This window comes from Acanthopagrus latus, chromosome 1, assembly GCF_904848185.1.
Source record: "Acanthopagrus latus isolate v.2019 chromosome 1, fAcaLat1.1, whole genome shotgun sequence".
Lineage (NCBI taxonomy): Eukaryota > Metazoa > Chordata > Actinopteri > Spariformes > Sparidae > Acanthopagrus > Acanthopagrus latus.
Genome location: NC_051039.1, coordinates 31746499 through 31761401, shown reverse-complemented (window position 1 = coordinate 31761401; position 14903 = coordinate 31746499). Strand labels below are relative to the sequence as shown.

Genomic DNA, 14903 nt, shown 5'->3' with positions numbered 1-14903 from the left:
CTGGAAATGGGGCTCTCCAGATCATTAACCAATCATTTCTGCCCCCCTCTGGCTAAAATTGGATTACAACTTTATGCCTCAGTGTCCAGCCTACAAATCCCTCATCTGCACCAAATCAGGCAGTTGAAGTTTTCTTGTCAGAATTTTGCAGATGAGAAAAAAGTCCCTAAAATTTCACTATATACCACTGTGCCATAACTATGCCTTCATCCTGGTATTGCTCAACAGCGCTTTGTCACATGGTGTGTAAAAGGGTTGAAATACACAATCGACTTTTATTTGTCAGGAATACATGACCTTATTAGACACTAAATCCAATAGTCAGAATTCTGACACAGACATAAACAGAAGAACCATTAAGCACCTGCAGGACAAACATTTTAAAATGATTCATCACAATCAAAATGATGTGTGTACTGAAAAGGCGTACTGGTATTCTGCACCTTCTTACAAGCTCAGTGTTAAAGCTGCAGTCTGGAGTTTTGAGAAACAAGTGGACTTAGCCAGAATATTTGAATGATACAGCTCCAGGCCCCTCCCTCTTCCTCTCTGCTGTGTTGCAGCCCTGCCTTCTAAGCCCCTCCCACAGAGGAGCCTGCTGTGCACAAGCAGGCTTGTAATCACGGTAACAGAGGTGCCAGATAACCAAGATGGCACATTCAAAATAACAACAACAACAACAACACAAGACCAGAGGGGTACTGCACAAAACCAAGATAAGGAATTAAGCCGGGATATGTTGGTTATCCTGGCTGAATTCAGCATCAAGTCGGCTGCATGAAAGCAGGTTGAACTTAACCTGTCCAAGTTACTATGGTGATCTATTCTCTGCAGCTAGCCTGTTCCAGTCCAGGCTAACAGCCAGGCTAAGATTAGTCCTAGAGATTCACCTGTATTTCCACCATCAGTCCAGTCAGGAATTAAGTGTTTTACAGCATGTCCATGGTCTTTCTAAGTATGTTGCATCATTTTACAGTTTTTTTGGATTGCATAAACGCTAAAATCAAAAGTCGTACACAACTATAAAAACCTTACACTCAAGGAGCAAAACTCCGGACCAGATTAGCACAACTATAAGCACAATGTCGGCTTCACACTTTTTGCAAATGACTGCACACAGTAATTTGCAAAACACTAAACACACTTGTATACATTAGACACAGATGCATATCATGATGACACTTCCTTGCAAATTCCAAAGCACTGACTTTCAAGTGACCACACTCATTATCTAATTGGTTAAACACAACACTCAGGTGCACCAACACATGATTGCTTAATTGTAGACACACAAATCAGGTTCAAGCACTACAAAAAGGCGAGTTCACCTGTCTTCTACCACAATGGAACGAGTAAGATGAGGAAGAGTAAGAATGAGAGGAGGAATTCAAAGAGAAGGAGAAGGAGGTGAAGGCAGAGGCCATGCCAGAGGTCAAGGTGGAGGTAGAGAAGAGGACGAGGACGAGGCAGAGGAAGACCAGAAGCAGGAATACATGCCCTGAGAAGGAGAGGACCAAATTTATCAAATGAAGTTCGGGCAACATTAGTTGACCATGTGGTGAACCACAGACTGACGCTGAGGGAGGCTGGACTGAGAGTTCAGCCAAATCTTAGCAGAGATACAGTGGCATCTGTGATCAGGACATTTCGACAAGAAAACAGGTAAAAACAAATCTTCATATTGTTCATACTGGTTCCTGTGAGATCCTATGTATTTCTTTCCACATAGGATTCAGGTTCGAGAGCGACAAGGAGGGAGGGGGCCTATTTTCACACAAGAACAAGAAAGAGCAATCACAAACATGGTTCTGGCCAATAATGCAATAACTCTCAGAGAAATTCACGGCGGTTCTTCCCTCGTCGTCTTGCTAATGAAGATGTCGCTTATGATGACAACGAAATTCTCTGGCCTGATCCAGCTCGGCGAAGAGATAATCCCTAATATTTTCCCTGCTGGATTTTCTTTTCTTTTTTTGTCAGTCCCCCCCCCCCCCAATATTTTTTATAGTACTTTTTTTAATTTTCTTTTGATTGGGTGTGTATTTTTTTTTTTTGATGTTATGCACAGTACTGTTGTAGCATGGACATCTTTTGTTGAAATTTTGACTGATTTAGATAAATAAATCACTCTTCAGCATTGGTCTTGTGTTGTATTTGATAATTTTTAGTATTGTATATTTGCACTTTCTCTGTGTACTTCACTTACATTACTCAAATAACTGAGGAGTAGAATTGCTAAAAGTGTTTTAGGTTAAGTGCAGCAGTGTGTAACTGGTTCAGACAGAATTTAGTCATATGAAACGTGTGTGTTTTCATGTGGTAACAAAATATCATTTTTATAAAGTATTGTATAGTTTTTATAATAGTGTTTCATTTTGCAAAGGATGTGAGGTGTTCTACTAATTGTGTGTATGGTTGTGCTAATTGTGTGTCGTGTTTTGAAAAACCGGGCCCTATATTCAAAATCGTGCTTAAGCAATTGAAAAAAACTGTAATGATCCTGCATTAAAATATTACATATACATCGTCATTTCTCATTTCATTTAAATTTGTTGGCTGTTTGTAATTGCAACAGTCTTTTTATATTGACTGAAGTGGTAGTGTGGGTAATATAGGGCCTGTGATGTCATTGCTGCATGCCCAGTACTGCATAACATTGCAGGCCTAAGAAAGGAGAGCCCCCCCCCCCCCCGAGTGGCTGTTGATGTTGTCTGGGAAAATGCTCCCGTCTTCCCAGACAACACTAATCGCAGACTCGTCAGGGAGCAATATATTGCAAGTTTTTTCACTTAATTTTTGGATTTAGCCTATCTTTAGTTAGAAAAAGATCTTAAATGTTCCTTTTTGCTGTGTGTGTGTATTTTGTTAGCATTGGTGGTTATCTTTTAAATTCTACTTCACATTCATAAAAAAGGGAGGACACCACAATGCTTTCTAGTTGAATTTATTGTATTTTTTTTTTTCATTTGGCAGTCCTCATTTGTCTTGGTTGCTTGGATCCTGGAATAGAGAGAAAAAGCAACAACAATTAAAACACTTTATTGCAGTTAGTGTGTCGGTGTGCACTGAAATACTCACCTCTCTTTCTAGTTTCTGGATTTCCAAGTCCAGTTTCCTGAGTGTCCGGCATTTAATCTCAAGATCCTGCTCCATTTCTTGGATTTTTCTCTGCTTGAGTTTGAATTTAACGTCTGCCAGCTCTATCTGTTTCTCCAGGTGCTTTGCATATAGTCCTGACAGTTTGTGAAGTCTGTACAAGAAATGTCAATTAGCACAGCAGGATTTGTGCATAATGTAGATTTACTTTAGCTAATACTCAATGTTACCAGGCTGCCTAGAGACTGTGGAGCATCTGGGTCCTGTTACACATATATTTTCTATTAGCACCACATCACTGACTTCATATCCTTTATGGACTAAATAAACAGGCCATATACATACATGTATTGAAAGAACTATATTAAGATATCATCTTCCCGTGGCTTCAAAAGTGTAAGCATGTTCCCAGCCACTGCAAGGAAATCCAAAGTCAGACAGTATAATATATTTATTTGATTGTGTTCCATGTGCAGTAGCACTGCATTATGTACCTTGTATGAAGCGAACAGTTTCTGTGGCTGGGACAGAGTCTGTTACTGTCCTTCCTTGGATCCGTGCCGTCACTGGCCTCCCTTCATTTAAATGGAGTGCCAGCTCCACTGCTGGGGTCATATCCTGGCTTGGTGGGCCGCCCCCTGTGCCAGTTCTATGGGCTTTTTTAAAAACTGCTACAATCATACAGACACTCAACATGTCAGCAGACATCTATTCACCTCATTTGTTCACTGTTCACTTAAAAGTCACTGACCAGCCTGCAAAACGTTCTTGTATTTAATTTTTACTTGCTGCCAGGTCCTTTTATGGCCAGACAAGTTTGTTCTTTATGAAGGATAAAAAGATAAAATAGATAAAAACATGAGAAAAATAGATTAAATGACACACATTGTGGATGATTGTTGGCACTTAATCATACTCTACATTTCCTGAGTAACATGCACCTCTACTTGCCACATTTAAAGCAAAGTGTACGACAGTTAATTAGTGGACTTGAAAAGTAACTCCTTTAGGGGCACTGCTGTGTGAGGGAGGAGGGCTGATAGCAGCATATGCATGAGATTGACTGACACTTCTCAGACACTCTCCTTAGCTCTGATTGGTTGTACTGAACCGGGAGTGGTGGATTCTTGCAAATCAAATTGGGGCCACTGGGTGGAGACACAGACAGTGGATTTTTACACAGCTGACCTGTATCTTATTCTACTGTCAGATCATAATGACAATTTCAGCAAATACAACCAAAAAATAGTTTCACACTACAGCTTTAATCACCTCTCACAGATCATGGTTCCATTAAGACAAGTCATTGTTTTATCTTAAAAATCCCAGAATTCCCCTTTAACAGATGAGGTAGGGAGGACAGGGTGGAAGGACAAAATACTTTTGATTGTCGAACTATCAACTTTTGATTTCCAATAGCTTTAGGGGGTTCACTACTACTGACTGTGCTCATGTTAACCTGTTAATGCATCATACAGTTAACTTGTTACAGTACACACAGCTGCTGGTTGGAGCCACGGCGTGTGTGTGTGTGTGTGTGTGTGTGTGTGTGTGTGTGTGTGTGTGTGTGTGTGTGTGTGTGCAGCGTCACAGCGTCCTGGCAGCTCCTCCCAAGGATGTAAGTGTTTCTGCGCAGGAGTGAAGGACGACATGTCGCCACCGGTGTCCGCTGCAGAAAGACCCTGACAGCGTCCAGCACATCGACACGAGCGGTACGTAGCCTGCGCGACTGATTCACCGGCTGATGGGCTCCGGTGGATAATGCATGGCAGGAGGGCTGCTGTGCGAGGCTGGACAGATGTGGGAGGCTGGACAGATGTGGGAGGCTGGACAGATGTGGGAGGCAGGACAGATGGGCGTCTGTGTGTCTGTGTTTGTCCGGTGTGACAGTTCCTGGCTTCAGTGCCGTGGCAGAAGGTAATGTGTGCAGCAGACAGGTGAATGTGGTCGGTCCGGCTCTGTTCGCACGGTGGAGAGACAGGCAGCCTGCTGATCCATGGACGGCAGGGGTGTTGCCTCTCGCTCAGCTCACATCACAATTGAGGCGTCATCCCCACCTAACTCAAAAGAATAAACTGTTTGCGGGCCCCTACTTTAACCGAAGTCAATCTAAACTGTTGTAGTCATCATTGTCTTAAAAAACACAGTTAACAGGGGAACATGTCTTTGTTTTCTTCTCTGTATTGACAGAGCGCAGACATCTATACGGTATAAATCTTGCATGTGAGTATTTCTGACAGGGTCCCTGTTGGAGATTCTGTCAGGTATCTCGCAAAACTGCATTCATAAACAAACAGTCCTGAATATCTGATCATGAAGAGACTTGTTATGCCGAATAAAAGCAGAGGGTCATTGCCCGTCAGTGATTCAGTTTGCACTGACACACCAGTCTCATAGCTGTTAGACATGCCTTGTAGATGCCAACTCATTTAGTCGCACACGTGTGATTGCAGCTTTCAGCCAGGACAAGCTGTGTAGATGCAGACTCTCAAAGGCATTTCATCCCACGTGGTATTTACAAAATGAGAGGAAGTTTGTCTGTCTTATTACAGTGTAGTCACTTCCCATGTGACATTAGCCACGGGGCGGATACACTGAAGGGTGAAAGAGTGAAATGCTCACAGTATGAGACAAAAAGGGGTTTTCAAGTGTTAGAACGCAACTTTTTTTTCCTGCACATTACAGTGTTTAATATTTTCTATTTTAAGTCTTTACCACAATTTACTAATGACACCTGCTAAAACGTCATTCAGTAACAGCAACAGAAAAACCCTATAGGATTTTCAAACCAAGGTTATATATGTGTGTATATAACACACACACACATGTGGATATGTCCCACACTCCCACACGTCAACCCACAAAGCAGAGTTACAAGACCAAACAACAGTAGTGTGGTAGCAGGTACTGTCTTCGGCAATTGAGTATTTATCGGCTCTAGTTAATTGTGTGTTTTCATCGGGAGTGTTTGTGATGGACGGGCAAGTGCTGCTTTTTTACTTTCCTTAGTAAGATTTATCCTGTCTGTCTGGAGATTGACAACATTCTATTTACTAACTGGCCTCTCTAGCAAAGCTGATCCTCTGTGTCTTTTGCTTTATGGATATAATAGCCTAGACAGCCAAGTGTAGGACAGAGAAAGGTGTAATGTGTAAGGGCCAATAAGGGCCAGTTAAGCAATAGTAATTTAAGTTAAAAAAAAACAGTTAAAATCGAATGATGACAGTTTCATAATAATTAATGCAAGGCTTAGAGGAGTTAGAGTAGTAGTTAGTTTAAAATACACAAGTATTAATGTGTAAAAGGTTAAAAACGTTTCTATGCTCTAAATTCTATGATGTGATGTCACTATATAGTGGTAACTATGGTAACTGACTGTATGTACCTTTAAGTTTCCTTCTTAGAGTCAGAGCATATTGGAAGCAACACAGGCTTTTGACTGTGCGTCAGACTTTGTAATTTGCTTTGTTGTTTTTTCTTTTTTATAAACATTTTAAAAGACACAGGAAGTTGTCATGTCTTGCTCGCGTGGAAAAAGAGTGTTTTTTCGACTGACTCTAGAAGTGGTGCAGTAAAGAAAGTAGAGCTAACGGAGCGCCACTACAACATGAGATCTGTACAGTTTCAAACTGTCAGTGTGCTCTGTACCCTCATGTCCTATAAAGCCCAGGACAGAAGAAATGTCTCAAACGTGAGGACTGTTTTTATTTAACAATTTATGCAAAACAAGGCACACATCGTCAGACCTAACAAGTCTGAACATGTAACACAGTGCTGACTGTTTTCCTCTGTGTCATTGTCTGTCCTCAGGAGGACAGTGATGACATCAAGACTCACTTGGTCCTAACCACATTGCCATGGCAACAGGAAGAAAAGGTATGTTTGGCAGTTGATGTGTGTGTGTGTGTGTGTGTGTGTGTGTGTGTGTGTGTGTGTGTGTGTGTGTGTGTGTGTGTGCATGTGTGTGCTACTGCTGACAGGCTCTAGTTTGGCCTTCATACAGTAATATCTAGGTGTCATCACCAGGGGGCAGTGTACGTCCAGGAGTCTGTGCTAAACGAAAAATGCTTCCAAAATGGGTCAGTGACAAAACCCAGAGTAGTACAGTGCAGATCAACACATAATATATTCACACTTTTTCTGACAGCTCCCTTCTGTTGTAGTTTAGACATACTGACGGTGATCATTTGTTTGAGATATGAATTAGTTTTACGACCCAGATATTATTTGTGTTTTAACTTTGTCATTACTTGAGGCTTTGTGTTGACGAATAACACCACAAATTTGTCAGCAGGCGCATTGTACTTTGGCCTCAGAGCACTGTGCATTTGATGAGGTAGCACTCCCTCTATATTGGACTTTCACCACTGGGCAACACCTGCTGTAAAAACTCAAAAACTCTTAGTAACTGTAACCCTCCCAATATTACTGCTGTCTTACAAAACATTCTCAGCTCACGTTTAGAAATTCAGCAGATACCAGTGAAAATTCAGAGATGCATGTCTCCTAACAAAACCATGGAATCTGTTTTTAATTTCCAACTCATCTGCCTTCATCACCACATTACATGTCTCACTCCGTTGCAACCATTTTAGATGTTTGTTGCATTAGACATGTTACAGTTGTATTGTGCAAAAGACATAGTGCCAGTTTGTCAAGAGTTTTCTGCTGACTCACATCGGATCTTTCCAATCTTTGTTTGGATCTTCAGTTTTTCTTGCTTCGGGAATAAATTCAAGATAATATAATATAATGTATAATATATTTCTACATGAAACTCTTAAAAACACAACTAAGGACTGTATATGTATCTATATGTAGTTGTGTACTTACGTCATTCCATATTTGTCTAACAATGTTTAAGCATAAGAAAAATAAAGGACAGTACTCCCATTAAACTGTTCATTCTTGCCACATGGACTTTTTGGGCAAGATGCCCTGCTTCTGCGTCTGTTCTGGCAAAATCACAGTTAACTAATTATCGGTTATCAAAAACTGCACAACAGATATACGCTATTAGGGGGAGCTGGAGTCCTTTTAAGGAGAGCAAAGCACCACGCAAGGTCACAACAAAACAAAATCCCACAACAGAATAGGACCTAACTGTGTCACAGAAACAGCAGGACCAGAGAATCCACCAGTTTACTCAAGGTAACAGTGCCTTTAAAGACTTCACTTAACGTGATTACAAATCAGAAAGTGTGATTGTTTATTAGTGTGTTCACCTCCAGCCATGCATGTCTGCACAAGTTTTCACACAGGATCAGTTGTGATTGTTAACCACTCCTGAGTGTGTTGGCCCTGCTGGAAAAGCCAGAATAGACAAGCACCAAAACAAAACATATGCTGGTGACCAGCAAGACCATCATATGTTGTGTGCTGGTGCTGGTCTATTCTTTTGGAATACTTTTTAAAATTTTTTTTATTCTTTTGGTGCTGGTCTATGCTGGTTTTTCCAGCAGGGAAAGGGTCAGACTACTTTACTAATTACCGACTCTCTTTTGCATAGCTTGTATTAAAACACACATTCTGTTCTGATTTTGCTTTGTTGCAGCTTTGGTCATACACACACATTTTTACATTTAACCATCATAATTCACTTTATTTCCATGATTGTTACTGCCTTGATTGCTTGATGATTTAAAACCTGTGTTTGTCTGTTACCAGGCTCCACCTCCAAGGCAGGTGGGGTGCGTTTCCCTGACGATGATGAGCCCCCTGGCTCCCCAACACGGAGAGACGATGATTCAAACAGCTCTACTCTCAAAGCTATCCTAGAAAAAGATGGCAGCTACTTGGTCAAGGTGTGTGCTTGTGGATGGATAAAGAACCCAAGGGGCCATTTCATGGCATGTCAAGTGTATGTCCTCACTTGTGGATGAATTAATTAGACACGTTTGTACCAACTATTCACCCAATGACAGGCCAGAGGGATCACAAGAAATGATCAGGGATCAGCAAGAATGGTAAATATTCACAGAAAATCTCACGGCACCCCGACCTGTAGATGGTAAATGTACTGGTGTTGACCACAGTGGTGGACAAACAGCTCAGCCAATATTGAAACATTAAAAGCTGCTATTCTATCTATCTATCTATCTATCTATCTATCTATCTATCTATCTATCTATCTATCTATCTATCTATCTATCTATCTATCTATCTATCTATCTATCTATCTATCTATCTATCTATCTATCTATCTATCTATCTATCTATCTATCCATACTCATTGTTATTTATGTATTAATAACAATGACTGGATTGACATGTGAAATGGGTCACAGTGGTCTGTAGTTCCTCGAGTTAGAATGAGTTTCAAATTTCAGTTTGTAGGGTGACAAAGTTGTCAGTGCTCTCCCCCCTCATTTTTTTTTTTTAGCTTTTGTATAAAGAGTTTTGCTCAGCACTATTCTCATTCACAATGTGAAAACAGAAAATGAATGAAGGAAAGCTCATCAAAAGTATTTTGTAATATGTGTGAACTTGTCATCTCATTACTGAAAAATGTTCAGGACACTGTGTCGAACACTGAAACATTGATTGAAGCTTGATTGCAGAGAATGGGCATGAGCTTCACAAGTGAGAATGCTGTGTAGTGCCAGGCCACTTCCTGAACTGGAAGTATTTAACCCTTGCCAGACACATGAGACATACGAAGTGTCCAATATGATCACTCATATTACCTCATCTATACATACAAAATGATTCTATTTGTTATTTGAATCTAGACAAGAAACTATGTTTACCTACCTCATCTTCATCCTAAATCATTGTGTGATCTTCAGGTCACATTTAATACAATCTACCAGGAGACATTCTGTAAGAGTCTGAAGGCGAGTGCATCATATCTATTGGCCTTGGTTACCCTGGAGACAGAGTCAACACCATCAGGATAGCTGGCCTAACCAGGCATCTGCAGGAAACACAGATTAAATAGACCTAGCCCTTCACCTTTAGCCACTGTGTCACTTCTCTGCATTGGTATCAGCACTGATGGAAGGAGCCCTAAGATATTTTACCAAAATAGAAATAGCAACATGACAGTGTTGAAATACTCTGTAACAAGCATTAAAAATCATTTGGATAAAAGTACTAAAGTATTGGCATAAAAAAATATTTAAATGCTAAAAGAAGAAGAAGCCAGTTTGAGAATCGTATATATAATATACATTATTTTATTTTAATTATTTAATAAAGTTGTAAAGTTACTTATAATTAAGGTTATTATTATTATTATTATTATTATTATTATTATTATTCACTAGACAACCATGAAAATGTAACAACAGCAACACCTCATTGTTTTCCTGACTATCCGTTACTTTTTGTCTCTATTCTATGATTCCTCTCTTCAGGCTGGTTTCCTGAAGAGTCACCACTGCTATGAAATTGTCTTCACTGTCCCTGATGTCCCCACAGTGGGCAAAGAACTCTCCTGTCTTCCTTCCTCTTCTCCAACCAGGAGGTCCTCCAGCCTCCGGGTCCATCGTATTAACTCCACAATGGAAGGCAAGTTCAAACAGTGCAAACAAACAAGTGCATTTCCATAACTAGAACTATTAGTCCCTTACTTCATTATTGAAACAGACTGACACAGTTGTCATTTTCATGTCCCACATTGTGTAAAAAGCAAATGCACTTGCTCTGAGAATGGACTAATATCTTGCATTTAACAAGCAATATGGACTTGGACCTATACACACTTGCACCCTTTGAATTGTAGACATTGTGTGTATTATAGTGTGCTTCCCTTGCTCCTCTGCCTCAACATCAAAACAACGTGACTGACTTGATAAGACTCCTTAATGCAACCCTGTCCCTCCCCCTCTTAAGGAGTGAAAGTAATGTGTGAGTACAGGACTCACCAGGAGGGGGTGCTACAGGAGGCGATCACTCTGATAACCAGAGGTAGGAAGGACAGTAGTCTCAAGATCAGACTCCAGGCCAGGGTCATTGGTATGTGCTAACACACACACACACACACACACACACACACACAGAATGCCACTGCCACACTAACCTCACAATACTGTTTTATCCAAAGATATGTTTGTGATTTTTATTTTCTGAGATCTTTGTGAAGCTGTTTCACCACCAGCCACAATTCAGAGTAAAACAGTTCTAATGAGATCTCAGAAAAATCAACTAGAGACAATCATGTGATGAGATCACACAAAACACTTTTTACTTCTGTCAATGCTGAAAATCACTGTAAGACTGGAATGCTTAATTAAAATCCTTGTTCAGTGAAGGTAAGACCAGCTGATGAGTGGCATGAGAGAACGGGTCAGTCGCAGGGCACATCATGGTTGCTATTTTATTGTTATTGTTATTTTCTAATTTGTCAATACAGATGAACGATAACTCAGACTCACATTTGGTCACAAAATTCACATCGTAATGGATGGTTCTGTGTGAACAAGGCCTGAGCCTGACAACTGACAAGTGTAATGCCAGGAGTGAACAGCAAACTGATTATATGAACACTTATCTGCCTGTCTGTCTGTCTCTATCCCCCTTACACTCGTCCCCCTCTCTCCATCTGCCCAGACCCACATCACGGGACGCCCATGCTGCTTGAGGGGGTGAGATGCCTGGGTGCTCAGAAAGATGCCCACACAAAGCACAGCAGCGACCGTAAGAGGATATGATAGAAAGATCTGCACAACAGTGCTGTTCATTGACTTGGTCAGAGTGGTAGTATGAAAACACCAGATTGTATTTCCCTCATCCAAAACTGCTTCATTTGATTGGTATTGGTGATACTATGGTTTGCTGGAGATGTTATATTCTCAGAAATGTAAGTTGGAAAGTTACAGGTGAAAACAGTGGATGCTTTTCCACAAGAGTCAAATATCAAGAGCCATGAAAAAATAGCTGCTTGACAGTGAGTCTCATTAACAAGACAGCTTCAAAACCACTAGTTTGCAGTTGCTAATGGCAACTGCTGCTAAATTCAGATAGCCACAAAGCCTTCGTTGATTGAGTATAGTAAACCAGCACTTAAAACACACACACACACACACACACACACACACACACACACACACACACACACACACACACACACACACACACACACACACACACACAATGTAATGATACTTTAATGAGGGTTTCTGGTCAAAACAAGTCATTCCCCTGATAACTTGAAAGGCATCAAAAACAGAACCAGCTGGGGTTGCTCACATGTTTTAGCTCCTCTCTTAAATTGACTGCATGTGGGCAGTAATTTGAAATATAGAATAAGTAAAATCTTAGTATTTAATTGGATAAACTGATTAGGATTTGTGCAGGATTACACACATTTACTGCTGCCCTTGTAGTTTTACTTTGGCAGCATTGACACTGTTGGTAATAAGAGCCAATTAACTGCTCACCAGCTTTTGGAAGCAGCACACTTCACTGTAGGAGATAGATTATTCCTGGATTTCCTGTAGCCATAAATATAAAAGGATGACATCATGAGGATTTCCCATACAACCACACTGTTGTATTTTAACTGCATCCAGCAATTAAAAACTGCATTGCGATGCAAAATATCACATAGCAGGATACTATTAGAATATGTTTCAATATGTTGGCACCCTCAAAAACAAAATGTATTGTGCAGCACATCCTTAGTGCAAAATTCTGGTATTTTTAAACTTGGGCCCTATATTCACATGTTCTGGTGTCTAAATCATTCATACTGACCAAAAGTTTTGGAATCAGTCCCAAAAACATTCAAAGGATTATGTTCATCTCTGCCAGCTGAGACAATCTACTGGACTAATGTCATACTTTTGGGAAGAATGACTCATTTTACACACCAAAATCCTGTAAATATAGGGCCCGGGATTAAAGATACTGGAATTCTGCTTTTTTTTTTTTTTTTTTTTTACTGTTTGTTTGTTTGTTTGTTTGTTTCAGAACACAATCTGAACTGAAAAAAAACCCATCTTTGATTGGACAACAAACGTTGTTATTATCAATTGTCATAATGGTAATAATTACTATTATTATTACTATTATCTATGTTATTATGAATCACTTCTCTGCAAAACCTATTATAACAAAGGAGTATGTGTCATTGTCTGTTTTGGAAAAAATATAAATCTGCCTTAAACATTCCCCATGTGTATTATGACACTTTACATTGGCAAATGATACATCATTTCCAGAATGAATTGCTGTAAATGTTCTGGTTATGCTGAAACAGAAAAAGAGATTGGGATGTTTTTGTTTTCTATTTGCATAATTGATACAGTATCTGATGAAGTATAACCAAATGACTGACTGGTGACTTCAGTAAAAGGAAGCTACAGCCACACTTGTTACAGCTCCTTATTTTAGGATTAACAAGGTTTTGGTAAATTGTCTGACTTGAACTAAGATAATCAGGGTATTCTTGGTAGATTATCAGCTCCATGCAAACCCTTTGTTGTTTACATTGAAGTGATAGTCGGGTTCTTCTGATGTGGTGTTGTGTGACGAACTTATCTCTGGTCAGCGTATTATTTGTGATTTTCGTTTTAAAATACAAAAATCAAAATTGAAAAACAAGGCGTTTTTCTTTTTCATGGTCAAAAGGGGATGAGTGAAAATTTAAAAAAAATGATTCAATTTTCATTTTCTATTTCATATAACAAAAAAAAAATAACTACAAATCAGAAACAAAAAAGGCCTGTTTTTTCATATTATGAGATCGGATGTTTTAACTCGAATTTACTGACGTTATCCACTGCAGTCAAGCCACCCTCCACTTCGAAATCCCCAGTCAACCTAGCCACCAGTTAATTTGCAGTGCCTGTATATAGTCGATATTACGGTAATGCAGTGCCAGAACAGAATTCAAAATAAAAGCAGACACTTATGAAGGCAGTCTGCAATTTCACACAAATACAATCAATCAGCCAGTCTGTTAATTGATTGATGAATTATTTAAACGATTAGTTAATTACTTAATTGAGCATTTCAGGAATTAATTCATTGATTATTTACTGAATTCATATTACCATAATATCAGAAATATCACAGCAGAACTTGCTGAAACTATCTCAGTGCAACTCCGAGGGTGAGTTCTATCAGTCTGATGTGAAATGAGTCTGTGGAAACAGGCAGTTTTCTTTTTAAGTAAATCTGAACTCAAAGGAAAATATCAAAAGTCACATTTTAGAGGGCTTTAATTTGGAAAATCCAAATCAGATCCTCCTGGAATTATCTGAGTGAGTCTCTGAAGTTGTGTTCTATCAGTCTGAAGTCAAATGAGTCTGTGGAAACCGTCAGTTTCCTCTTAATGTGGATCCGAATTTGAGGGAAATATTGAAAATATTTGACTATCAAGTGGGTTTTTATTTTGAAATTCCTCATCTATTATGTCTATTCTATGTCTATTCTTTCTAGTTTAGGAGTTCACTGTTTTTATGACTAAAAGTAGGTCTCAGCGGCTTTGTGAATTACTTAAAAACAACTCCTACATAAAAACTATTAGTCCGATTTAGGCGGAGTACTCCTAACGTTAAGATAAATGTCTTTGTGAATACGGCCCCTGGTCCTGTTGCTGTCCTCCTCGGACAGACGCTGAAACAAATAAATCAAAATGAACAACAAACCGATCCATTTTGAAGCTTATTTTTCGGCGTTTCCAGCTCTGACAGTTACAGTGTTACCATGGAGATAAATACAATGTCGCCACAGACTTGGCGGAGTAATATTTTGAGTAATGAGTCAGGTGTGCTGTCACTGTCATGCTGATTTGAGCACGGTCTAAATTTCTTGTTGACCAATCAGATTGCTTGGTCGGAACTACTTGTTGTATAATT

General features: G+C 39.6%; 1 protein-coding gene across 2 annotated transcripts; it reads left to right on the top strand.

Moving 5' to 3' along the window:
* Positions 1-4680: 4680 nt before the first annotated feature.
* LOC119019531 (UPF0687 protein C20orf27 homolog) lies at positions 4681-14274 on the top strand. Of its 2 annotated transcripts, none has more exons than XM_037098273.1 (6): positions 4681-4808; positions 6907-6972; positions 8764-8900; positions 10455-10608; positions 10933-11055; positions 11650-14274. In XM_037098273.1, exons 2-6 carry the CDS (start codon positions 6954-6956, stop codon positions 11748-11750), a joined length of 534 nt encoding a protein of 177 aa, XP_036954168.1. In that variant the 5' UTR covers positions 4681-4808; positions 6907-6953; the 3' UTR covers positions 11751-14274. The 2 variants fall into 2 exon arrangements, with proteins under 2 accessions (XP_036954168.1, XP_036954241.1); XM_037098346.1 differs by lacking the exon at positions 4681-4808 and adding an exon at positions 6507-6787.
* Positions 14275-14903: the final 629 nt, after the last annotated feature.